The sequence below is a fragment of the Larus michahellis genome, chromosome 1, assembly GCF_964199755.1.
Source record: "Larus michahellis chromosome 1, bLarMic1.1, whole genome shotgun sequence".
Taxonomy (NCBI): domain Eukaryota; kingdom Metazoa; phylum Chordata; class Aves; order Charadriiformes; family Laridae; genus Larus; species Larus michahellis.
This window is the reverse complement of record NC_133896.1, coordinates 52,957,102-52,984,915: the sequence shown is the minus strand read 5'-3', so window position 1 is coordinate 52,984,915 and position 27,814 is coordinate 52,957,102. Positions and strand designations below refer to the sequence as shown.

Sequence of the window (27,814 nt, the reverse complement as noted above, 5' to 3'; positions counted from 1 at the left end):
CGGTAATTGTCTTCCTTCCCAAATCCTGCACCGCCACCCTAGTTTGCGGTGTAACGCCGTTCCGGCGGGGCTCTGCAGTGGGGCCATGCCGCCAGCTTCTGTGCCGCAGGGCCCGGAGGCGCGGAGCGGGCGGGAATAACCCGGGACGGCCCGGCCGGGGCCGCGCCGAGAGGATCGCCGCCCCTTCCCGCTCCGCGGGGGCGCTCACCGCCGCGGGGAGGAGCGGGCAGCGGCACCCTATAAGGCCGCCTGCCTTCCCGGCTCCGGCACTCGCACTGCCGCTCCCGCCCGTCCTCCCGGAGACGCACGGGCGGAGACCTGCGCGGGGCGCACCGCACCGCACCGCTCCGCTCCGCACCTGCCCCGGCGGGGCGCACCGCACCGCTCCGCACCTGCCGCGGCGGGGCGCACAGCACCGCACCGCTCCGCGCCTGCACCGCACCTGCACCTCACCGCTCCGCTCCCCACCGCGCCTGCCCCGGCGGGGCGCACCGCACCGCACCGCACCGCGCCTGCCCCGGCGGGGCGCACGGTACCGCGGCACCCCCGCGGGGTCCCGTCCCCATCCCCTTCCTCCTGCGCCGGCCGCCCCGTGCCAGCCCTGCGGGGGCAGCAGCTGCCCCTTTGATTTTTGGGGCAGATCCTCGTTCCCTTCGGTAGAATGGGGCACTTCACCGTCTGGGACTATGTGGTCTTTGCGGCCATGCTGCTGGTCTCGGCCATCATCGGCATCTACTACGCCTTCGTGGGAGGGGGGCAGAAGACATCCAAGGATTTCCTCATGGGGGGCCGCAGCATGAGCGCCCTCCCCGTTGCGCTCTCCCTCACCGCCAGCTTCATGTCAGCTGTCACCGTGCTGGGCACCCCTGCCGAGATCTACCGCTATGGTGCCATCTTCTGCATCTTCGCCATCACCTATGCCCTGGTGGTGCTGTGCAGTGCTGAGATCTTCCTGCCCGTCTTCTACAAGCTGGGCATTACCAGCACCTACGAGGTAAGGTGGAGTAGAAGGAGCCTTTCCACAGACTTCAGGGAGCTGGGGGGCTTCTCATGCTGGCTTTCTATGTGTCTCCCCTCAGTCTCTTCCTACAAATCCCCATGCACTCATATCTGCCCCACACAGTGGTGCCCCATATCTCTGCACTCCCAAGGGCAGGCTGCCACCTGCTCTGTCCCCAAGTCTGACCACACTGCCTCCACAGAGAGGAGGTGCTCAACCCTGCTGTCTTGGCTCCGGAGCTGTGCATCATGCCAGATCTGTTTCCTCACTCCAAGTACTTAGTGCAGCAGGTGGATTAATCCTCGTGCAGCTTAGATGGTGACATGCGGTTAATGATGTGTAATTAATATACCAAGAGTGCAAGAGCATCTAACATAGGAACCAGAGTTCTCAAGTCATGCTCCTTCCACATAGGTTTCTAAGCTCAGGTGCTGCTGCAAAAGTCCCCCTCTGGCAGAGTATGTTTGTGCTGTTCCTAGCGATTTTGGGGAGATACCCTTTCCACCTGAGGCTGTTCATACTGGTGAATGTCTTCTCCATCGTCCTTATATAGGGAGGTGAGCAAGTGCTCAGTGTCTGCAAGAGTTTTCTTACTTCTACCAAAGTATGGGTGAGCTGGTCTTCAGCTCAGCGTGTAAGTTAAAGCTATAGCTAGCAGCACAGAGACATCTGGTGTGGTGGGACACATCACAGCTCGAGTCTGACTATTTTGGGGTGAGGAAGCATCTGGTCAGGACTTTCTTCTGATTTAGAAGGTCTGTGCAACCTGTTTATCTTCCTGCATGGAGATAGTTCCTAGCTGCAGATTTGGAGGCAAATTGCTCTTTTCAGCAAGGACATTGGGAAAGGGGCATTGGTGCAGGTGAAAGTCCTTGGCTAGCTACTTCAGTCTTTTGCATTTTATTACACTGAACAGGGGCGTTGCAGCACTAGAGGCTGAAAACAAGGTCTGTGTTGGTAGATGTAGATAAGAATTCACCAAGAGAAATCTCTTGTGATTTGCAGTGTGTTTTAAACTACTAATCTTTGGACTGTCAGTTATGATGATACTTAAAATAGAGCCCTTTTAAATAAAGACTTACAACTATGACTGCAAACTCACTGATAATCTTGGGGTTAAATCAGAGTAATGCACCTATAAAAGATGTACCTTCTATTTGTGGGCAGAGTTCAGAGATTAAACAACTTTTTGTGTCTGTCCAGGGGCTCAGCACTGCTTCCTTGTGTGGACACGCTCACAGATCATGTTTTAAATGCTCAGTTCACGAGTGAGCACTTTGAAATACTTCAGTGTTTGTCTGTGTTGACTGAATAGACTGGTAGGCAAAGGAAATCCCTTTTGTGCAACCACACACCCTAGAGGGTTGTTAGGACAGATGGTGGAAAGAAATCTGCCCTACAGCATGCCAAACTCATTCAGAGGTTGTGCTGTCCCAGGCTGGACAGAAAAGTGAGGGTCCTGTTTTGCAAAAGGCTAAATTTCCACTTACCGGTAGAAGGTGATGAGCTGCTTTGGGCAGTGCAGCAGGTGACGTTGCCATGGGAGGAAGCTGCTGACCACTGAAAACCTTCTGCCCTCTCTTGCAGTGGTTCAGATGGACACACATTATGCCAGAGTTTCCAAATCAGCTAAGGCTTAGGAATAGCTGTACTGTTTTCTTTCTCCCTCTGATTTCACAACACAAGTGGGTTCTATCGTTTGCTGGTACGTCATTGTGGACTTTTAGGTTGCGCTATGCGGAGTCAAGAGTTGGAGTCAATGATCCTCGTGGTTCCCTTCTAACTCAGGATATTCAATGATTCTGTGGTAATACCTCCTGGTCTTTGCCAAGTCACAGTGCACGGCTCCTTATCTATTAAGTGCCTTGAGGCAGCTGGGTAGCACCAGTTTCCATTCTGCAAACTCCATCGTATACAGACTAGCTTATGTCTACTTCACTTGCCCGTGTGTCATTACCCATCAGTGAGGTCTGTAGAGAAATATCAAGTCAAGTTGAAAGAGATATCAGTCAAAGTGACTCTAAGAGTTTTGGCCACTCTTGAAAATGTAAAACTGTCACTATGCCATTTCTGTATCGCTCATCGCTTCACTCTGGTCCTATCAATAATGCCAAGTTTTGATATAAACATTTGGTTTTTCTTCTCTTTTGCAGTATTTAGAGCTTCGATTTAATAAATACCTGCGCCTCTGTGGAACGGTCCTCTTCATTATACAAACGGCAAGTAAACTTCAAAGCTGTTCTGTGGTCCTCGTAGCCACCAGGGTTCTTCAGCTTAGTGTAACTGGCTGTTTTCTCAGAACGGTTGATGAGGTTACCACAGTGCATCGGTGGCTGGGAGTGGGAGAAACAAAGCTCTTTCTGCTCCAAAACGATGAGGTGGGGAGGGGATGCTGGGCTACCTGCCCCTTTGGTCTCTGTGTGCATTGTTGAGCAGCTGGAGCAGTCACTTGGCATCAGCGCCATGCCAAGAGACGAGCGACCCTTCACTGCAGGGTAGCAGTGTGAAGAGCAGCCGTTCGCCTGCCTGCTGGAGAAACCCACCACGGGTTCAAAATGTAAACATGCCCCAATTATCTACAGCAGCAGTTTTCATCCTGTGATCCACGGATTCTAGGAGTCTGACTAATTCTCAAGGGTCTGTGAAAGGTGACAAAACAAGCTGTCAGGAGCTGTCATTTGCGGTGCAAGGGTTTGTACCACCAGCACTGGAAAAAAACTGGGTGTCTGCAAACTGAGAAGTAGCAAATTACTGCCTTGGGGAATGTTAAACTAAAGCAGTGCCTGCAATTACTGTTGCTGCAGTTTGCTGTATCCAGCCTATTCAGTGTGACCGTATGGGACCACAGCTTTTAAACGTACAGTGAGCATGTGACAAATGCACCAGAAACAAAAATGTGTTCTTTTCACAGTTTTGAAGTGGACTGTTTGGGGAATTCAAAGCAAGAATTAATATACAAACAGAAAACTTTTCAAGTTACATGCTTGCTTTTTGCCTGGTTTTGTATTTTTAAGACACACCAGGAGTTACAGGGCAATCATGCTTGCACCAATAAGATGGTGGTCAATGCAGTGCTAATTACTTACTTGAACAGTGCTGCTTAGCTGGCATTGACAGATAATAAGACCATACTGAAGTAGAGTGCTAGCATGCATGAATCCTGACACTGTTTCACCTGCAAACACGAAGACATCACAGTTGCATGCATTGGAAGAAGCCAAGCATAATCTTTGCTTGTGAAGATCAGAAAAATAATTCTATACAACTTAAATATGTTCCCAGGGAAATTAACTAAAGATCTGTAGGTGTCTTTCTGTGCCAAGCACTAACAACTTAACTTGAATAATGAAAAGAATAGCGAGGAAAGGAAATCCCCCAAGATTTTAGTGGTGTAATTTTAACTGTTTTGTGAATATTGGCATATGTTTAAAAGAAGAGGAAAAACCAAAAGGATATGTAGTAATACAACCTGAAAAACCACTGAAGTAGTGGAAAGATTGTATCATCACTCCTGTTTTAATTTACACAAAAATGTGATCGTACTTGTGACAAATTTTAATTTCTGATGGTTCAAAGCTTCTGGAACTTGTTTGCTGCATATGAGAAAACCAATTTCTCATGCTGAATCCCTGAATTAGCAGGACTTGGGAGACCTGGGTTCAATTGATGGACAATTAGATGGATAAGGAGTTGGCTGGATGGTTGCATCCAAGAGTTGCAGTCAACAGCTAGGTGTTCTAATGGAAACTGGTAATGAGTGGTATCCTGCAAGGGTCTGTACTGGGACCAATACTATTTAATACCTTCATTAATGACATAGATAGTGGGACTCAGTGCACCATCAGCAAGTTTGCAGATGACATCAAGCTGAGTGGTGTGGTTGATATGCTAGAGGGAAGGGATGCCATCCAGAGGTACTTTTACAGGCTTGAGGAGTGGGCACAATGTGAACCTCATGAAGTTCAACAAGTTCACATGCAAGATCCTGCACCTGGGTCAGGGCAATCCCCAATATCAGTACAGACTGGGGCATGAACTGATTGAGAGCAGCCCTGCCGAGAAGGACTTGGAGATACTGGTGGATGAAAAATTGGACGTGAGCCAGCAATGTACGCTTGCAGACCAGAAAGTCAATCCTATCCTTGGCTGCATAAAAAGAAGCATGGTCAAGGGAAGTGATTTTCCCCTTCTACTCCACTCTTGTGATGCCCCACCTGGAGTACTGTATCCAGTTCTGGGGTCCATCACAAGAAAGACATGGACTGTTAGAGCAGGTCCAGGGGAGGGCCATGAAAACAATCAGAGGCCTGGAGCACCTCTCCTATGAAAAAAGGCTGAGAGAGTTGGGATTGTTCAGCCTGGAGAAGGGAAGGGTATGGGGAGGCCTTATCATGGCTTGTCAATATGTAAAGGGGGCTTATGAGAAAGATGGAGAGAGACTCTTTACCAAGGCCTGTAGTGACAGGACAAGAGGCAATGGTTTTAAACTGAAAGAGATTTAGGTTGGGTGTAAGGAAGACATTTTTTGCAACGAGGCTGGTGGGACACTGGACCAGGTTGTCTGGAGAAGTTGTGGATGCCCCATTCCTGGAAGTGTTCAAGGTCAGGTTGGACAGGGCTTTGAGCAACCTAATCTAGTGGAAGATGTCCTTGCCCACAACAGGGGAGCTGGACTAGGTGATCTTTAAAGGACCTTTCTCACTCAAACCATTCTATGATTCAGCAGCCCACGCTGACGGTCACTGTGTAGACAGGAAGTCAATCATTGACTGGGCTTGGCATGTGTCAGTAGTTGGCTGTGAAGTGATGCAGCTAGTTCTGAGGAGATGTTCCCCAGGGACTAGTCAGGACTGGCATCTTTCTTGGCATACAATCTGTGTATGAAAACCTGGAGAGGACTCATGGCACCAAGAGAAACAAACGTGCCCCCACAGGCGAGGAGTAGTACACAGGCAGGAATAGCTATTTCCCCAACGGTCCTACCATCCTTTCTGATGTGTGCTTGTATCAGGTGTGGAGCAAGGGGCCAGGGCAATCTGGTCATGCTGGGTGAAGCAGCCCCTCCATACTAATTTCCTCCCACAGCTGGATTACCACTTACTCCAGTTACCTCTTGGCTCTCTGCCTAGCATAGCCACTGGCCATGTGGCAGCACTCTGCCACAGGGACTGGATTTGACCTGCTCAAAAGCCACAGCGAGTGATCCACCAGTTAGCCATCCTGCTCTGGTTTACCGCCTGTGCCTGGGGCAGACTGCACACTTGCGGGAAGGGCAAAGGCTTGCTGGATGTCGGATGACATGTGATTCTGCTGCTTTTCCATGCCCAAGTCCCGCCCCTGTAAATCAGGGCGTCAGAAGAGTTCAGTCATGGAAAGCTGATGCAAGCCAGCTCAGGACCTGACTGTGATTTAGATCCTTTGAATCAAGACCACCGACATTCACAGAAGTTGTCTACACATGGAAGGCTGTATTCCCTTGAACTGTGCCACATCTGAACTGGTCCTAGTAGTACAAGGCAGTAACAATAGTAGTAAAAAGGCAAACAGGATTAAAAAATATAGACAAAGAAATTACAGAGGCTATCAGCGTATGAATCCCATTGTGCCCTTAAAAGTCGATGGCGTAGCTCCTTCATTTGTCTGTATCTTTCCTATATTGGGTGAAAATACAGGTGTGCTGATAAGCATGCATGGCATCATTTTACAGGAGTGTAATCCCTTAGAATGCTATCCATAATGACTAACTAATGCTGTAATTTTTGTTCTTACTCATGTGCAATATAGTTACATACTGAGAGGCATATTGATCCCAAGACTGAGAAAAAAAATTGTAATGGATTCCTTGGCAAACCATGCGTAAACCTCATCAACTTCCTTATGCTTTTGTTTCTGCCATATAACTGCAGTTTTAAAGCAATAAAACAAGTTAATTATAAAAGCCAGGAAAAGCTGAAGAGGGATTTGGTATTCAAGAGTCAGTGGTATTTGTTTTAAGAACACTAGGCTGTGAGACTGCAGTGCTGGTTAGTCTCAGACATTCATTTTCTAACAATTGGAATTATTTCTTGGCTGTTATGAATTTAGGAAATATAGGCTGTATAAATGCTTGAAGAGAAACCATCTCCGAAAGCGATCACCTTTTCCGGGAATTTACATTTCTTTTGATTTTATATCTTTTTTCCTCTTCTAGACTTTATACACTGGTATTGTCATTTATGCTCCAGCTTTAGCACTAAATCAAGGTGAGTATACTGCAACTGTTATATTTTTTTTTACATATAGTACTGGTATGGTTTTTTGGTAACACACACCTAAAGATATAGCTCAAGGATTGACTGTGAAGTCTTCTATTGATCCTGCTGGGAACTCTGACAGAAGGCCTCCCAGTTGTAATCCCTCGTCCCTTAATCCTTATGTGTAAGGAATTATAGAAGAGGCTCGGGGGAAAAATCTGCTCTCATCTACTCTACCTCTCATGCAGTATGCTTATGTCATGGCTACATTCAGAAAAGTTAAGAAGACTTAAGTAAATTTTGAAGGCAATGGAGAGACTAAACACGTATTTAATTCCCCTGGTTAAGTGTTCTTCTTCAAGAGGAGAGTGAGGCAAAAGTTCTGTAAATATGGGTTTGGGATGCCTAGAACTGTTTAACTCGGCCTATCATTTTTCCTGGAAAACCAAATCAGCAGCAAAGAGATCTTGAATTTAAGATGTTTGTTATGATATTTACAAAATTAAATATTTCCATTTTCTACTTCAAAATGACTCTTTGCTTTGAAAACGAGCCACGTTGATTTTTAAAGGGGAAAAAAGCTTTTATGTGGAGCCAAATCAAACTTTTAATCTGACACAATTAATTTGTCCACTTGGCAAGAAAAGGCAATAACAAAATGCAAATAAAAAATGAATCATTTTGGCTAGAATGAAAATCACGCTTGTTCTGTTTGTTGGGTTGTATTTTTTTTTTTTGCTTGTTCATTGAGCAAAAAGGAAGAAAAAACCTAACACTGTCAGCATTGGTTTCCTCCGGTGTATAAGTAAGTCCCACGTTTCATGTCCTTGATGTTTATATTTGCCCTGCAAATACATGCTAAATCAAGCTATGACCTAGCTGGCTCCCACCTAGCAGCAATGACTGTTGTTAGTTTTGTTGCAGTGTTTCTAATTAGCCTGAGCTGCCTGTTGGGGAGCCCCCAGTGCCCTGCCTGGCAGCACGTTGAGTGTGCCAAGCTGGGGCAGTGACAGCTCGTGTGCCAACCATGGCACAGCGGTGTTTGGCGTAGCCATGCTATCATGTTTACCTAAAAGAAAGAAGAATAAAAGGCAGGTTTTTAGTCTGACACATTTCTTCCAGACCATGCATGAACCACCTTGCATCCGTGGAGCATCCCCATGCTTTTTGCTTGCTTCAATCCTCGTCTAAGGACTCTGTGGGACTACCCAGGCTTCAAGGGAGGAAATGTGTTTTAAAACCTTTCTGAGTTGGGGCCTACAAACATATTGGATGTGTTGATCGGCAGCATTCATACTAAAGACAAAGAGCTGCTTAGATCCTGAAATATATCTTAACTTTTTAGCAGTTTCCAACATCTGTAACAACCATTTCATTTTTAGAACTGATTAGGGTGAATCCCCTGGTTTAGACACACAAATCTTTTCATTACTATTTTTTATTACCTCCTACTTTTGCATTTAACTTATTTCTAGGTTATTTTCAACAAACAGATTGGGGGTGAAAAATCGACCTCAACTGTTTTGTGCCCAATGCCTCATTCACACTGGTGCCCTTTCCTTCTCTTTCAGTCACTGGCTTCGACTTGTGGGGTGCAGTGGTGGCGACCGGCGTGGTCTGCACTTTCTACTGCACGCTGGTACGTGGGCCCTTCGCCTGGGAAAAATCTCTGTTCCTTTCACCATTCATATCAAATATGGAGTTTATCGGAAAGTAACCGAATAGCCAGGTTGCCCCATGGGAGTACATTTCACTGTGTAGCTGTAGCCACAGGGCCGTATTCACCCAGGGACTTCTCTGGATGCAAAGGTAGCCATGATGTGACTCAAACCTTTTCTGGTTTGTTACATTCCAACTTCTGTTGTTGTGGAAAGAACAGCAAAAAGATAGATTTCCCTTCCTAAAAATCCTCCTGTAATTTTTCTTCTAATCTAGTAGGGTTTAGCTGTGTAATTTGTCAAGCACCTGCTTACTGCAACTATAGTGGTCCTGTCTGTTATTCAATAGAGCCACTGAAAATAGCAAGTGCCACGTGAACAGATTGGTCTCTAGATTACTGTTAATTGACCAAGCGTCTAGAAATTATTAAACGGAACCTTAGTGACAAATTTATTTGTATGTGTTGGATTAAATCGTGTGTATTTTTATTCAGATGAATGGTATGCCTTCTAGAGTTAGTGGTACTGTATATGTATGCAAGATGAGCACTGTTTGCCAATTTTTCTTTTGATACAAACTTCTAAATCAGGTTATGTGATGAAGGAAATACTGGATTAAACTATGTGTATGGCCAAAGGAAATTCTTGTGCACTTCCAAAAAGGGCCAGGATGTCCTGAATAGGTTCCAGGATGCAGTTCCTGAACGCTCCAGTACAGAATTATTTCTATTAAAGAAGAAGATGAAATTAATCTGTTATGCATAATACGGATAGTAACATTTCTCTTAGTTGAATGTGGGTGCAAAGCGAGAGTGCTGCTGCCCTTTTGTATCTGATACCCGCTGTTCCTCATACAGGGTGGTCTGAAAGCAGTGGTGTGGACGGACGTTTTCCAGGTTGGAATCATGGTGGCTGGATTTTCGTCTGTGATTATACGAGCTGTGGTGGTTCAGGAGGGAATTGGACGCATTGTAAATGATTCCTACTATGGAGGAAGATTAAACTTCTGGGAGTGAGTCTGTACTTGCAGATGATGTGCCTCTTTATTCCTATAAATGGAGCCCTTGTGACTTACTATGCAATTAAATTGCTACCAAAGGAGGAGGAGGGGAATTGTAACCCCATTTTTATATATTTTTAAGCAAGCCTGCCTAGTTTGAGGGATATTTTTTAGGTATTTTAAGGATACGTTTTGGATTCCACTGAAAGTGAATGGTGAATAGGAGAGGACAATCATATTAATATTTGTAATTTGCAAACAGCTGATTTGGCATTTCAGCTGCTGAACCAAAACATCTGGGAAAATAATAGTTTTTGTCTCATCTGAAAAAGGGAAATGGTTTTATTTTCCCTGAAAAAAAATTCAAGTAGTTTTAATAGTATTTTACCCTAACTAACCATAGCCTAAAAATATAATTTTGCAAGGTCAAGAATATTAATTCTGACAATGTTGAATCAAAAAATACTTCAAGTGTTAAAAAAAAGTTACTGTGCTTTTGATGAGAAACTTCACCCAGTGCTACTAGTGAAAGTTTAGTGTGGCAAAGTTTTGTCCATCAGTTCAGTGTACTCATCAGGTTTTCTGTAAAATTCTTTACCAAGTTCTTCAGTAAATAATTAATTTGTGGGTACTTTTTTTGTTCTTCTTGTGAACAGTCGTTTTTTCTATCTGTTTGGCTGATTTGCAGTGGTGGTACTGCATTGCCTCTTCCCCCAGTCACAGAGTTCACAGGTGGGAAGAGAAAAGGAATAAAGGCAGGTAATAGGTGAAATAATATTCCATTGTTCACAAAGAGAAGCATAATTTAATGCTATATTAGAGTGTGATTTAAAAAATTATGTATTTATGGTCATTCAAAATCTGTTGTTCACTTAGAGCTAAACCAGCAAAATGTTTTACAGAGGCTCTGTCCACGTTCTCAAAGGCTGGGTGTGCAAACACACCTTTATATTGGTGTCAGATTGATGTCCCTCTAGATAAGCAGGCATATTAGGCTTTTTACTGGAGCATCATTTCATCACAACACTCACAGGCATCATTCAGCTTTAGCTAAGACTGTAGTTTATAGGCAAATAAATTATTTAAACTTCACCTTTGGACAGATCAGTGTGTTTCGCTACATCAGGATTTCAGCTCTGAGTTTTAAATTTGTTTTCCGTGAGTTCAGATTTCATGTACCTGAATGTTCAAAATCTGGCCAAATTAAGAGAGTTTGTATTAGAACAAGTATGAGGAAATTTTTTCTCCTAGCCATTAAGGTCTTCTCATAATGAGAAGATTTTCATATTCTGATTTTGTTTTCTCTTTTCCCTCTCATATTGTAGCTTTAATCCCAATCCTTTGCAACGGCACACCTTCTGGACGATTGTTATAGGTGGGACCTTCACATGGACTGGCATATATGGGGTCAACCAGTCTCAAGTACAGAGATACATCGCATGCAAAAGCAGGTTCCACGCAAAAATGTAAGTCTGCCTACAGCAACTTTTAATGCCTGAATTCAGCAGTGATTCTTCTTTATAAGGGGGATTTTTTTAAAAGGAATGGTTTTTGTCTATATAAAACCCATTTGTAAAGGCTAACAACTTTTGCCTTTTGTTTTGTGGACCAGGTAGAAGACAAATTGGCACAATAAATACTGGTATTTGAATTACATATAATTGCTGTAACATTGAACTTTGTGCTGGTATTCTTGCATAAAAACAGCTGCCTTAAGTTTATATGCAACCTAAAGACCAATATATTATATATAGTCCTTGTGCTGAAGCCATATCAGGACAGCACCTTGAATTGCTACTCTATTAAACCTAAATCATTGTGCAGCAATTTAGCCTAAGTAAAGACTAAAACTTTTTTCCATACTGATTAGTATAGGCACGAGAAAGTGCAGAAATGTTTTGTTCAGTATTAACATACTAAGGAATCACACATTTTGTTTTCATAATAATTATGAATCTTTTTTTAGGAATTCACTATGGAAGCTGGCAGAGGGTTCTGTTTTCCTTGAATTTAAACATTTCTGATGAGCCTTTACTGTAGAATAGAGTATACTTACTAACTCTATTATCTTACCTTTATTTTTAGTATCATTCCAGTAGCCACAATTCAGGATTTAAGAATTATTAGCGAGCTCATAAAGTCCATTTAGAAGAGAAATATATAAATGCACATCGTAACTATAGTCCCTGTAAATTCTATAATAACGTGACATACAGAGAAGGAGTTTTATGAAGTCTTTCACTTCATAAAGTCAGCAAAATACCCACAAAATCACCCACAGTTTAAAACAAATATTTTGGTTATGGCAATAACCTGTTTTTCACCCATCCACACTGCAGACAGGAACGAGCTGATGCTTGTCATCAGCCACATCTCCAGCGTACAGTGCCACATCTCCAACACACCACGTGCCTTCTCCGCAATCTCTGGCAGGTGGCTGGGTGCCAGGTTCTTGCCACTGCAGAGGCAGGAGGTGCATCCCGCATCTGCAACGCTGCCTGGCATGACTGTGTATTGGAAAACAGCCGCATACATTGTACCAGATTTGTGTGCCGGCGAGGCTGTTCTTCCTGACCACCTGCTACACTTAGGGCTGTGCTCCTCTCTCGCACCCTCCCTACCCTCTTTGTAAGGAGGGACACTTCCAGGGTGTCCCAGAAGCAGAGTGTGGCCAAGGGGAATCTGGCACCATGGCAGCTTCTGGGCAGATGTTCTGAGCTGTTGCAGCAGCTTTGACCAGCGTTGGAGGGTCTCTGGTTCTGGAAGGGTTTGGATGGGATTTATAAGTCATAGCATATTAGTGGTGGCATAGCCTTAATCAGTGGAGTCCTTTCCTACTGGCGTGGGTGGCTGGACTCCATGACATCTTGTCTGTGCCTCAGTTGTGCAGGGAATTTCCCCTGCATGGAGAAATCATTTTGTATAATGGTTGCAGCTTGTCACAACTATAGACACTACCATTCTGTTTCTGTGGTGATGGTCTAGTTCATTAGGAAATGTAATTAAACACATCTGGCAAGTCAGGCAGGCAATGCCTCTTATTGGCATTTAACCTGTGCACAGAACTGTGAAATGATATCAGGTCAAAGTATAGAATCACAGAATGGTTTGGGTTGGAAGGGACCTTAAAGATCACCTAGTTCCAACCCCTCTGCCATGGGCAGGGACACCTCCCACTAGACCAGGCTGCTCAAAGCCCCATCCAGCCTGGCCTTCAACACTTCCAGGGACGGGCATCCAAAACTTCCCTGGCAACCTGTTCCAGTGTCTCACCACCCTCACAGTAAAGAATTTCTTCCTAATATCTAATCTAAATCTCCCCTCTTTCAGTTTAAAACCGTTACCCCTCGTCCTATCACTGCACTCCCTGGTAAAGAGTCCCTCCCCAGCTTTCCTGTAGGTGCCCTTTAGGTATTGAAAGGCTGCTATAAGGTCTCCCGGAGCCTTCTCTTTTCCAGTCTGAACAACCCAAGTAATAGGGTTTTGTACCCCTGTGGCATTTACTGTAAGGCTTTATAAAAGACAGCACAATAGTAAATCAGAGCTGAGAAAATAATTTTTTCACAGATCCCAACTTGCAGTTTTTGGGCAGGCCTTTAACAGTGGCACGAGTGTAGGAATTTTTTCAGGCTTTGGGGAAGGATTTCACCCCATTAAAGAAATACACCAGTAGGTAGGAGCACACGCTGTCATCCTCAAACAGTAACTAGGCAAATTGAACATAATGCTCACATATGAACAATAATGGGCACTCAGAGCAGGAGAGCTACATTTTCAGACAAAAATGGGCTGCTAACACATTTTTCTGTACTTTCCTTTCAAGGTCGTCATCTGGCATGTTTCAGTGCTAAAATCTTAGAGCTAGCCTGAAACAAACAGGCGAAAATAAGCCTTGTGCAGTCACAGTGCCTACTTCACCCAAACTCCACCCCATGTTACTCACCCAAAATTAATGCGAACGCTTACCTCCAATAGTGCTACGATTATTATACTCCAGTGCTTAGTCATAGGGTGTACCATGAGCTGGGATGTAAATCAGAGGAAAAAAACGAGCTTTCTTTTCACTGTCAAACACTGATGCAGTTTAAAAACCAGAATTGCTGGATTCAGACAAACAATTTATTTTGCTTCAGTGTGTTTCTCTTGACTTTCTAATCTGTACTACAGGCCATAGGCTAATACTGCTATTATGTTTGTTCAAAAGGTTTGGATTGATTTAACTCATTGGTTAAATTTTGTGCTAAATCAGCTTATATCAAGGTAGATTATGCCAATACAGGAACAGCTTCAGATAAATGCAAGACATCCAACCAATATGTAAGCATCTATAAGAAGAGGACTATTTCATTTTTACCAAATTAATCTAGAGAGAAATTCAAAGTGCAGCTCATTCTGTGTTTAGACTGTCCCTAATTGCAAATACAAAGCATAAATGCATAGTTTCCCCTACTATGTGTAAATCAGCTTTTATTTATATAGGTCTTTTTTAAGAGTTTACATTGTGCTTGGCAATAATTTTTCTATGGTAAAAACCTTGATAGTTCAACTAGTTAATCTACATTATGCCTTTCTGAAAATGTCCATTTCAATGCCTAACAAGGCCTATAAAGTTAGGTTTACTTCTTTGTTCATCCTGTTGGTCCCTTAGAGCAGTCCAAAGGCTGGTGCCCCATACCTTCTTGGGAACTGAAAGCACTAAAAGGCCTCCTGAAGCATGCGAGCATGGATATAATTGCACAGAAAGCAAGGTCTTCCCAGCAGAGATCTTAGCAGTTGGCACAGGTCCAGGTGATCTGTCAGGCAGTTAGATCATGATCAGTGGATGGTACGCAGATAACCAGGAGGCAACTGCTGGAAAGGAACACTGTTTTTCAAGCGCAAGCTCCCAGTGGGTGTGTTTGCTTGAGCTGACCAGCCTAGGTGAGAAGAACTTTGTGACTCAGGAGTCATCAAGAGCCGACAAACATTTGAGAAGATGGGGTAGTTAGATGGAAGGGAAAAGTCCTCAGTGGGCCAGGAGAACAATTTGGGTTTCACTGCCAATAGAGGCTGCCTGTTGTGTGTGGCAAAATTAGCATTAATGCCTGATGAAAACACATCTCTGCTCTCAGTGTTAGCTGAAGCTCCCATCAAGACATGGGGAGATGATGGGGTTACTGGAGCATACCAGGCTCAAAATTGTTTAGTTACTGAAGGGGAAGCTCTGGAGTCGGTGGCAACCTCCTGCTCTCTGGAAGTGGCAGCTGTAGGTAGTTCCAGACCAGGTCCCAGATCCCAGTGCCTCATTGCTGCCTCCCATGGAGGCTGTCCCGGGAGGAAATAGGAGATTTGTTGCTTCACAAGGGCAACTCCAGCATTGTGTAAGTGTGGCACTGCAGCTCCAGAGGCAAAGGAGCGCTGGTGCTGACTAAAAGGTACCCCACACTTTGATCTGGGGCACCCCGCCTTACCAGTCCGTCTGGGGCTTGTTTTTACCAAGGGGTGTGGTGAGGGGGGAAGAGCGTCTCCTTGCCAGCTGCCTGCGATGCACGACGCGCGCACCTGATGAAACGTGGGGATTGCCCTATCGCTCCCATCACCTCCTGAGCAGACTTGGCCAGGGGACGGGCACTCAGACCATACCACCAAAACCAGAAATGTAATTTGTATACTTAAACACATGATCTCACACCGGGTGAAATGCTGGGAGCCATATTGTGACTCCCTTTCCAGCAGGCAGCCGCCAGACGAGGAGGTCCCTTTGGCTGCAGGCACGGGCGCTTGCTCGCCTGTCCCCAGCGGGGTCTTGTAGGATGTCGAGCTCTAACATGGTGTTTCTGTGTGTGTTGGTGCAGGTCCCTCTACATCAACCTGGTGGGCCTCTGGGCGATACTGGCCTGCGCGGCCCTGTGCGGCCTGGCCCTCTACTCCATCTACAAGGACTGCGACCCGTGGACGGCAAATCAGGTGTCAGCGCTCGACCAGGTAGGGCCTCGTGTTTCAGGGGAAGGTGGTGAGGAGGCATCCTTCCTGTGCAGCCATAATAACCAGACCAGGAGGGGTTCAGGAGCCAGGGGGTTGGGAATAATGACATGCTGGAGTGCCCTTCAGGTGGCATATACCTGGAAGAAGGCTACCAGTGGACAATTCTTTGCTAGTGATGGTGCATCCTTCCCTCCTTTGGAAGCTGGGCCATCAAACTATGTTGTACCATGCTACGGAGAAACCACCTTGTAACCGACAGTGGTCTGGTCCCTAACTAGGCCCTGAGCAGCAGATTTACCCAAGGAACAAGAGCTCTGGGAGCCCATAGACTGACCAGAGTCTTTTTTTATGTGTGTGTTTATGCCTGGGATAATCATACAAGCTCTGGATAACGCCCCATGGACAATAGCTGGAAAGCCAGGAGAAGAGCACAGACAACAGAGTACCTGAGGCTGGATCACCTGGTCTTTAAGGGTAGAATAAAATGAGATACGGACAGCCAAGGTGGAAACCTGGAGGAAATTAAGTTGTTCCTGTCGGTCTATTTCTTTTGTTAGAAATTGGAAGCAAGATACTAAGAAGATCAACCTGTTGGTGAAAAAAACGGTTCACAGGAAGAAAATCTTAAAATTCCTATCTCTTTGCAGCACTCAGATCTTCCAAAGGTCAACAAATGACACGTGGTTTCCAATAAGGAAATTGTTCTTAGGTACACAGAGGTTATTGGACTGTACCTAAAAACATTTTTGTGGAGTCAGCAGCAGCCATAAGCATCTACTGTGGCACCCAAGCCCAACGGAATGATGTACAATACAGACTACCTGCTGCCCAGCGCTAGTTTCCTATACCATCGTCACTGGAAAGCAAGCCTGACAGCACGGCTATGTGCTCACTTCTGCTAGGTGGTCTGAACAGACTTTGCTCTGTCTCAAGTGGATGTTTTAGGATTTTTTTTTTTTCTGTAGAAAACCAATAAATAGTGCAAGGTGGGACGGTTCAAAATTGGAACAGCTGGGCAGAATGCCAGCAAGAAGGCTATAACAAAAATAATACAGTGACAAAAAGAAAAATTGGAGCAAGATAGTAATATTTCTTACTCTCTGGATTTTTCAGCTAATGCCATACCTAGTGCTGGATATTCTCCGAGATTTTCCAGGAGTGCCAGGGCTTTTTGTGGCTAGTGCCTACAGTGGGACATTAAGGTAACTTAATAATTTGGAACCTAGTGTCTTTTTTTTTTCTTATTTGTTAGAGCTAAAGTTACATTTATACTAGAACTTTTGCATTTCATTTCTTTGTCTAGCTAATTTTTGTTCTTTATAAAAAGCACTATAAGATCTTTTACGATGCAGCTTAAAAATCCATAGTTTCCAACAGTGGTGTTGTGAGGTCCTAGGACTCAAAGCTGTGTGGAGTTCCCTACTAGCAACGTGAGGAAACAGCTAGCCGCACATGATGTACGGCACTAACAAATCCTCCTCTCTGTGCTTTTAAAGCCCCTCTGCTATAGAAATTTTTAAGTATTATAAGTGCTTGGTTATGCAAAAGACCTACGGTTTGGGGGAATTTCCTACTGCTCATCTTTAATTTTCCAGTTTCAAACCTGCATAACTTTAAAGCCATCTCCCTTTCCTTATCACTGATCTTTAGAGTCTTGTTTACAAAAGAGTTCCTGGACTTCCAGTTGTCTTGAATGAACCTCGTGAAAAAAACAATCACTATATATTTTTACTGAAGGAGACAAATCAATCCACTTCTATCCCATAGTGGGGAATGTTTTGTTCAGCTTTCCCAAGGAGCATCTTTTAGGAAACATCGCCTCTCTTGAGGACGGCTCTGAACAATAGTAAGCAGATACAAATAAGGAAACTTATGTGATACCAGCATAATTTTTTTGTTCCAAGTACTTACAGCTACAAAATAGAGGGAACGGCCAGGATATTTGCTTTTTACTTGCTGAGGAACTGTTAGTAGCTTGCGAGAGCAAGGTACACATAGACACAAAATCACCTGGCTGGCTTTGTGCCTTAGGAGTACTGGTTTCTCTGACCCCCATAGGGAGCCTGGAATAGTTCAGTTTAGACTAGATGCCTAATTTTTCAATGACTATAATTAGATTATCTGAATCCTCCTCTGAGAGTGCATTCAAGGTGATCAGTGACCTGCATGTAGGAATTTTACCTACCCAAGTGTATATATATATACTGTGTAGATCATTTGTATATATATCACATATACCAGTAGCATTTACAGCTTAGCCACATGTAATAGATATTTTCTTTGACTTCTCCAGGCCCATCTTTTCATCAAGATTTGCCTTGTCTTTACTAAGAGCAATTATTTTAAACAATTTCTGTAAGCTATTAACTGCATCACCTAGAATACAGCAGTTATTTTAGTTTTCTGACAGTGTTCTAGACAGTGGCAGTTTCTCTCTGCTGGTAACATGTCTGTTATCTATGATTTCAGCTTCTAAGATAAAAACATTGTATAAATCTTGCCTTCTGTAGTACAGTGTCCTCCAGCATCAATGCTCTGGCTGCTGTGACTGTCGAAGACCTCATTAGGCCGTACTTCAAATCCCTCTCTGAAAAGAAGTTGTCATGGATTTCCATGGGGATGAGTATGTCTGGAAAAATATCTTTTCCACTTTTGTTTTACGAAGTGAGGGCTTGATTCAGATCTCGCTTACGGCAGTGTAAGTCAGGAGTAAGTGCATTCTCACCAATAGGACTACATTGGCGCAATACTTGGGGGAGAGGAGATCAGCTGTGTAGGTTTTACACAGAATGGGGAACAAGCTATTTAAAGTGTGCGTAAGGGAAAAAAGAAGCCATCTTTTTTAATCTTTAAGCAGGAAAGATGCACTGCATCTCTATTCAGTATTGATCTGCCATACTACAAAGCCAAATGTCTTAGACTGAAACACCTGTTATTTTTCTTCCATCTGTCAAAAATTAGAAGCATAGGAAAAAATTTTGTAATGAACCTTCTGAACTGGGTGATACGTGAGCAATAGCATTGTGTCCCAATAAAAACTTCACGTCTTTTCTGACACGCTCTCAGACCCTCAGTCTGTTTAGCCCCTCTGTTTAATGTAGCTCAAAGAGCGTCAGAATTAGGCTGAGCAGATGGTTTTAATCTCTGAAGTGCAATCGCCATCTCTGCTAATTTTACTGTCTGTGACCAGCTGCAGGTGTAGCCCAAGACAGCGTTTGTAGTAAGAGTGGAAAAACCAGAGTCCCAACATGGTGTCATAGCCCATACCGGTGAGCACAGCAGACTGGTGGCAGGTGACAAGTATTGAATATTTTCACTTGAGAGCAGTTTCTTAGACATTATTGCAAAGAATGTGTGTGCCAAAATTGTTGTTGGCCTTATCATGCGTTGACTGACACATCACATTAAACAGTGGGATTAATCTATTGCATGTGCAGCGAAACTCAGCAGGGGTGGAGGTGGAAAAAACAAATAAGCTAGTGTTACGGGTCCTGGGAAGAGAGACACTATGTCCTGGTGACCTGGGATGTTCTTTGTCGCGGTGCCAGCTCCCAGTAATCTGCCAGCATTTACTTTCTTGCTCCGAAGACTTTAGACTGAGAAGCAAAAATCATTCCCTTGAAATAAGGATTATGACACAGGGGATTAGCTGAGAAATATGAACAATACATGTGGTATTGCCACTATGACTAATCCATATGGCTGCCATTTATTAACTAATCTTTAGAAATACACAGGAAGAGGATTTTGTCAAGTTTGTGTGATCTCCTCTTAATGTAAACAGAAACTTGACCTTTTGGCCAATTCAGACTCTCTTAGAAAAAACCTTGATGCTATCAGGTTTGCTTTGAAGATGTCAGGGGTCATGCTGGGTTAGACAGAAACATTTCCATTAGTGATTTTCATACTTTGGCAGATTTACACATCGTTCTGCCTTTCCCACGCAGGCCTGTTTTATGGCGGAGTCTGCATCGCGATGGCTGCACTGGCATCTCTCCTGGGAGCCTTGTTGCAGGTAGGTGTCAGACCGCTTTTTCGTGCCTGTGTTGAATGACCCAGAATGAATTATGTAAGAAAATAATTGCTGGATACCATTATGAGATTAGGTTTTATTCTTTGTTGTGTACTGGCCTCAAACAGCCCATGGCTCAGCCTCTGCTTTAAGCGCCCATGTAACTATACCAAGTCCTGCCAGCTGAGTACGCACCAGTCAAAAAAACCCTCGTAATTCCCTTCTCAACACCTTCCTTTCTTGCCATGTTGGAGGCTTTAACTGTTTTGCACAGCACCTGATAGCAGACTCTCTTCTTTCCTTAGGCAGCACTCAGTATTTTTGGCATGGTTGGTGGCCCCCTTTTAGGACTGTTTGCCTTGGGAATCCTCTGCTCCTTTGCAAATGGAATTGTAAGTAGAAATTTAAAGCCCTGTTCATCCAAAACTCATTGATAATTTTGGGCATCTCCTTCCCCCTCTCCCCTCAGTAATTTTATGTTGGGCAGCAAGGGACATGTGTTTGATGCTTTCCATGAGGACATTTCCCCTTGCACCCTTTCCTCCTTATTCCAAGGAAGTGAAGAACAGGACTGTATAGGAACTTGAATTTCTATCCTATGAAGAGATTTACATGAACATAGTGTGTGTGTGGGGCAAAGTCTGAATAAAAGTGGAACTTTGTCAAGGATTTCTGGAAAGCACAGTGTTAGAAGCAGGGAACAATGTATCTTGACAACCAGTAGACTCAGAGGATCCTCGCCTGTCTGTGCAAAAAGAGGGTCAGGCTGGGAAAATGGGGCTCAAGTACTTGCAGACTGAATCGGAGTGTTCTCAGAATGCTTCAGTATCATGAAATTATCATTTCCAGAGGAAAAAGTTATTCCATCAAAAAATAGATTTGACAAACTTTGGGAATATGGTCCATGGGTTAGTCTAATAGGATTGCTATTTAGTAAGGTTCACAAATCACTAATCTTTATGTCTTTGCAGTTGCAAATTTTATGTATGTACTAAAAAAAAAATAAAAAAATAATCACTATCTGTCAGTGAAAAAAAAAACCCACCCTGAAGTAGAAAAGACTTTTGCAAAAACAGATCACATGAGAAAAAGGAAGAACTGTTTCTGTATTTGTTCAAGGAGGGACTCAAATAAAGCAGTGTTTTCCCATATACCATGCAGCCCAAAGATGTCCTTTGACTGTAAAGGCATAGTGGCAAAATAAAGAGGAATGCTCAGGAGCTGTGAGTAAACACTGTATTTTCCAAAAGGGGAATGAAGTAAACTCCTCATCTCTGCCCAGCTGTATATTTCATTTTTGCTATGGAGCCTACAGTTTAGGTTACCTTGACTGTTTCTTACTCATCTAGGTGTTGGTTTTTTTAGATATCCTTTTACCTTTCATGTAAATCCAAGTTTAACTTTCTGTTTTGCAGGGTGCATTTGTGGGTCTTGTCAGTGGCTTTGTTATTTCACTTTGGGTTGGAATCGGATCTCAGATTTATCCTCCGCTCCCAGAGAGGACCAAGCCACTATATCTCTCAACTGCAGGCTGTAATATATCCTCAGTAAATTTGACGTCAACAGAAAACCCGTTAACAACAGTCTTCACCACACCAACTGCAGAGAGGTATACAAGTTCATCATATGCGATCAACAAAACATGTATTTGTTTTAAAGCAACACGAACATCTGCCTAGCATCTGGGTTACTATAATTATCCCTTCCTGGTTTACCTACCAGGCTGTTTAAGATGAAGCAGTTTTCTCCGATTTTTTTTTTTTTCCTGTCAGAGTGGAGTTTGTCTGAGTTATCCCAGAATAGAAGTCAAAGTGAATCTTCCTACTGATCTGAAAAGCTCTCAGTTCAATATTTGAGTCAAAAGGCTTGGATATACCTTACCGGGATCCACAGTGCCAAAGAAAGCATAACATTTATAGTTATTGGATTAACTTCCACAGTCTGTCACATGAATTAAAGTAGTAGGCAGTTAAAGGGCAATTTGCCAGCTTAACAGTTACACCTACAACAGGTTGCCTGTGCAGAAAAAGTTCTATCCAGGAAATTCAGAAGAGGGCATAATCCATATGATGGGCAAAATATAGGGGATTTTTCTCACCATTGCAATTACCATATATCTTTGGACAATCACAGTTATGAATGACAATATAGGGAACAGCAGGACCAGGAAGAAGCTGAACACGCACAATTCTAGGGATTCCCAATCCTTACACCTTAGAGCACTTTCCAGTCAACAGGAAACCTAGTACACACGTGGGTGCCAAACATCCAGTTTCATATACTGCATCTCTCACACGGGGCCTCCAGCATTGCTCATGGCAACAGAGCGTGTTGTCAGGGAGAGCAAAATAAGGTGTAACCTGAGGTGTGGCAGTTTAGAACTGCACATGGCTGATTTCCTACTTTTTGTGTGTGTGTTTCCCCTCCTTTAAATAATGTCCCCCCTTGTAAAGAAGCTATCCCTTCATCTGGGTAGCTGGAGTGCTCAGCTCCACGCTAGGTTCCTAGCGGAGACAGGACTGTCCTGTTTTACCTGCTCTGTCCCATGCGTGGCCTCGCTGTACTGACCAGTCTCCTCCTGTACGAAGGAACTTGTCCTGCAAATTTTAGAACAAAATTTTAGTGCACGTTTTATTGTATGCAGGTAGTTCAAGACTACCGGGTCACTTAGGTCAGAAGTAACTCTCTATTTATGTGCTGCCTGGAAACAGACAACATTTTGAAGTTGCTTGGAATAGAGATGCAGAGATTAACACTTTTCTGCTCTTTTTCAGGCCTGCCCTGGCAGACAACTGGTATTCCTTGTCTTATCTCTACTTCAGTACACTTGGGACGCTTATCACAGTAATTGTGGGAATAATTATCAGCCTCCTAACAGGTACTAGTTCCAGAGCTGTGATTGAATATGTCTTAGATCTCTTCCGAACTACGATGACCAGAGAGCTGTCATTGCCACAGGAAGTGCCAGTGACCTTATTGCAATTGTGTAAATGTTACCATCCTAAATCTCATTTTGTCCCTTCAGCCCTTCTACATCCCACTCTTGCTCACAGCAAAAGTTACTTCAAATTTCTAAGGAAAAAGAAGGTTCAGCAGTTTTTTTTAACCTGAGGGCTGAAAAAAATAATAATATAAGACATCTGTCTTTCCTGTTTTATTAGATGCCAGCAGGGGCTGGAGGTTTAAGGGTTGTCCCTGAACATGGCAACAACTCCAAGCAAGGAGATACACCCATGCTTCTAGAGGACAAAAGCAGTTTTGAGTGAGTCCAGCGCACTCAAGGGTTATTGTCTGCACCTGTATAGTGCATGCTTTTCACCACATTCCCCAAGCACGTACCTAAAAGCTGCAGACTCCGTGCATGGCTACATTAGCTTCTTTCTCAGTTTCCCTGTACTATTTGTGCAAGGGCAAAAAGCAGCACCCCACGGGTAAGAATGGGGACTTCAGTTCCAGCCCATGGCCTCAGCACTTTTGCATCTAGGTGAGATGCAAAGCGTGCCTTTCATCCACTTCATGCATGGCAGAAACAGGACTAAAGCAGCTGCTCTCACAGCTTTCCCCAGTGTGCCCAGCCGGATTCCTGGGACTCATCTTTGAGGCTGTCTGTTAGATTTCAGGCCTGTTAGTCTGACCTACAACTACTCCAAGACTATGAACCTCCAAACCCAGCAGACAAACTCACTTCCATTACCTTCCCTGTGCCTTGCAACTAAGAAGCACAAGATACACTTCTACCATTTTCTTTTCCTTGTGAGTTTCTAGAGGATTTGCTCCTCCCCTTTCTTCCCATCACAAGCTTTTCCCATTGCCATAGCGATGCTTGTAAACAGGTTTTGCTTCTTATGAGGTTGGGATCAGGTCACCCACAGGCCATGAAACAAAATACAAAAACTGGGCAACTCTGCAAATCCAGATGAGAAATTGACAGGACCAGGACCCCCCCCCCCCCCCCCCCAAAAAAAAAAACCTGACCCAACCACACTATCACCCTGCCTTTTGTGGCACAAGATCCTATTTAAGCCTCAGGTGGCAATCACAGCTAATTCCTAGCACCTGCATCTCCTTTCTTCCCCACACACATTCCTCCCCCCCAAGGACAGTTAATCTTCCATGCCTTAAAAATGCCCAAATGTCCCATTAACCCTCATTCCCCTACCTTGGGGCTGCCCTTAAATAGCTCACTATAAAAATTGCTGGAGATAGGAGTTTTGCTGATAGGGAGCTAAGGACTTGGACTTGGGCTCCAGGGCAGCCCTTAGTACCACAGCTCCTGAATTAGCAGGGTGGTCCCAGATATCATTGTATGGGATTCATCCTTTTCTGATGATTGCCTCAGGTTTTTTACACAATAAGAAATCTGAGGAGGATCTAGGAAAGTCTGGGAAATGGCTAAGGCATTTCAAATGGACCTTGAGGGATCATTTTATATTTTGAGAGGTGCAGTGTATACATCATTGGGAAGAAATGATCCCTAAGGCCTGTGATTGCTTGATGGCTTTTGCTGCATGACTCTGTCCTGCTCACCTGGCCTGGTGCCCAGAGCTGGGCTCTGACATATCATTTGCTTGTGGAAACCTGGCTGATTGAAACCTGCCTATTTTGCAGGAGGACTAAAACAGAACACAGATCCTAAATTCCTGCTGACCAAGGAAGATTTCCTGTCCAACTTCTCACGGTCTAAATCTGAGACAGTAAGTGGAATTATGCGTCTCTGATTTAAATCAATCTTTCCTCCTGGGGGAGGCCAGTCCCTGGCTTATTTTTTCCCATGAGGATGAAGAGCCCCTGACGCTGCCTGATGTGACTGTCTGCTTTAAGGCAGTAGCAGAGCACAAGGCTGGTAGGATTAAAGCAGCTGGCATAGGCAGGGAAGCTATGTTCGGCCGCAGCTTGACTTCAGTGAACAGCAGAGCAGCAGCTGAGACAAGAGACAGTTGTTCTCCGGGTTTCTGCCAAAATACTCCCTTACTAATGTCTTGGAAGCTGGCCTAAGGCACGCTTTGGGCTCAGCAAGCTTCCTTTGTTTGTAAACATGTGTTCTCTAAAGTCTGGATTTTTTTGCTACTTCAGCTACTGTTTGAGAGAAAACATTTCTAGTCAGTGTATCTATTCCCTAACTCTCTCCCTAAGATATAAGAAAATGGGAGACATTATTGGGTAATAGCTTCCTTTAGTAAGGAGAATATAGGGGAAATTTGTTTTGCTTTGTTTTGTTTTTAAATAAACTATAGATCACTTTTCAATCAGTATCACCAGGATGCTGAACATTCAAGCTCAGCTTTGTTCCGTGCTTTTGGGTGCTGCAGTACAGGCAATGATCATATCTTTGAGATGGTCCAGTTTGCAAAATGTTTTTCCTCCATGATGACAACTCCTTTTAGTATGGTCTCATGTATTTCAGCCTCTGGATCTGAACACCAGGGAGAGGAAGGGATTTTTACAATACTATTGTAATGCTGTTTGCCCATGTCAGGACTGGAAACCAGCTCTCCAGTTATTGTCGTTCACTGTCTTTAATGGGACAACGTCTGTTTTCGCTATCTGAGAATTTAATCCCTGAAGACTTTTGGAAAAAAGCACCCCATCCGCATGGAAGTTAATGTCCACAGCCATACTATTTTATTCCCAGAGTCAGAAACAAGTGTCTGCCTGGTTATACAGCTGGGAGCTGGATAACAAGTAGTTGGCATCACAAATCATGCAGAAAGTCGTTGAGAAAAAAATCGGGGGGAACAGAGCAACTTCCTGTACATGAAGAGCTCAGCGTCTCATTGTGTTTAACAGAGATGGAACATCAAAGCAATGATGCATGTTAATATGCTCGTTGTGTCAAAGATGGGGCAAGGACCAAGGGTTGGGAGTGAATAGCTCAAGGACCTGTTGGGGACAGATCGCTAGACATGAAAACAGCAATTAGAACTTTACACGCCCAAAACTACTTTAAACGCTTTGCAGGACAAGAACATTTTATGCGACAAGAACGTTTTGCACAACTAGTACCTTATGCAATAAGAAACTTTCCATGCCCCTAGAAAAATACCAGCTACTACAATGAGTAACAACGTACGCTCTGTCAGCAACCAACATGTGTTTTCCTGCAAGGCATCCTGTATGTCAGGCCTGACTCCGCTGGCATGCAGGTCAGAGAGAGGAAGACTGTTTCTTCCACTTCACAGCATGGCTTTTGTCTTTTGTTTTTTAGCAAGAGAAAGTGGAAGTGCTGGCCTGCAACCCGTTTACCGAGGCAGCGGAAGGAACTGACAATCCTGCTTTCAGCCACATTGAAATGGATGTTGCAAGCAATAAGGACAAAGTCAATGGCCTTCATATATGACATGGGGCTATGTCAGCCCACGAGGACAGTTTTGTTCACGTAAAGCACCGTTGACATTCCTGTGCCGGGTCAGTTACCAGTCCTGCTTGGGTCATGGGCAGGCGTCTGCTGAGCTTCATGGCACTGTCACCCTTGCATGACCTTGACATAAGCCAAGAAAGGAATCAAGTCTTTCTTGCACTTCCTTACTCTGTCTCTCTCACTCTGGGTCTTGGCGACAGGGCTTAAGGCAATGTTTCTATGTGAAATATTTGCCTGATATTCTTGAGCCTCCTGGAAAATATCTACTTTTAATCTCAGTTCACTCTCAGAGTAAATTTTTTATTTGGTAAGAGCACTGTTCCCCCAGACATGGCTGTTTTTCTGGTTTGTTTTTTTTTTCTTCTTTTTTCTTTTAAGGCATTAAAAACATGAAGAGATTAGGGCTACGGGACTTTATCATATTGCTAGAACTAGTGGGTATTTTTTTAGTACAGGAGGTGTATTTAGTGCCATCTGGTTCCTTTGTAGAACGGATCCTGAAAGCATATTTATTTGGCTGGTTTCATCATATATGTTTGTTTTTATTAAGCCACTTGTTCCCTGGTTACCTGCGTCTGTTCCTCTGTGGTCACTGGTGGAAGCTACATGAGTGTCTTTGGTGATGGGTAGAGGCAAGAGTCAGTAATATCTTTCCCTTCACGCCCCATCTCCCTCTTCTGCCATGTCTTGCTCTTACAGAGCTGGTCCTTGTGAAGGAAATGAGCTATTTGGGCTTTATATTCAATGCCATATAGCAGAACCACAGTAGTCTTCTACTTCTTGCCCCGTGTGCTGGCCTAGGACCACCCTTGCACTGGGCTGGGCGTAGTGCTGCAGAGATGTTAATGCAAGAAGGCGGCCCTCTTTGCCGTACTGGACAAGAGGGAAGGCCGCATCTGCAGTTGCCACTGCTGTTACCTGCACAGATGAAACCTCATGTAGCCATTGGTGTTCGTGCAGTCCCTGTTGTCATTTGGGTGATTCACGTTCAAGGTTGAGATCAGGCGAGAGTATGCTGCGTGTTTGTGCAGTCCGCCAGGACGGGGAGGAGATCGCAGAGGCTGTCATTTGGTGAAGGCTTCTCCAGGGCTGCCGGGCATGGGATGGCTCCTGTGGCTGGGCTGCCAAGAGAAGCTGAGCAGCGTGTCCACTCCAGACCGTGCACTGTACTTGTGGTTTGGGTGGGTGAATACCCCCATTGCTTCCTTACCTTGTGTGCTTTCTGGTGCCGCAGGGAAGAGACTCTGACCCACTGTGTTGGTTTTGTACTGCAGACTTTTTGCTATGGCTATACATGGTTGGTTTAAAACTCCTCTACAGCAGCACAATCAAGTTGAAAAATAAAAGCCATTGCCGGGAAGTGGAGCCGTGAAGTTTATAAAGCAGTCATGCTTGAGAATCAAATGAAAAACTGACTGTGTGTCTTAAATGTTTTCTAAAAGTTAAGCTGCATTTGTGCAAGGTGCTGAGCTGCTGTAACGTGGAATATGACACAGTGCTAGTTTATGTACCTTGACTGGCACCCTTCAGCATCTGAATCGATTTGTTCCATGCCCTTGTGACAGAGGGCACTTGATGATCTACTGCAT

The 27,814-nt window shown here is 44.2% G+C and overlaps 1 protein-coding gene across 1 annotated transcript; it reads left to right on the top strand.

Annotated features, from left to right (window-relative positions):
* The first annotated feature begins 661 nt into the window (after nt 1–661).
* Nucleotides 662–27,493, top strand: SLC5A8 (solute carrier family 5 member 8). The gene is made up of 15 exons (XM_074572665.1): nt 662–994; nt 3,154–3,219; nt 7,191–7,242; nt 8,805–8,872; nt 9,749–9,903; nt 11,217–11,357; nt 15,726–15,855; nt 16,969–17,057; nt 18,366–18,478; nt 19,803–19,870; nt 20,173–20,259; nt 21,283–21,476; nt 22,642–22,745; nt 24,476–24,561; nt 26,073–27,493. Exons 1-15 carry the CDS (start codon nt 662–664, stop codon nt 26,202–26,204), a joined length of 1,818 nt encoding a protein of 605 aa, XP_074428766.1. The 3' UTR covers nt 26,205–27,493.
* Nucleotides 27,494–27,814: the final 321 nt, after the last annotated feature.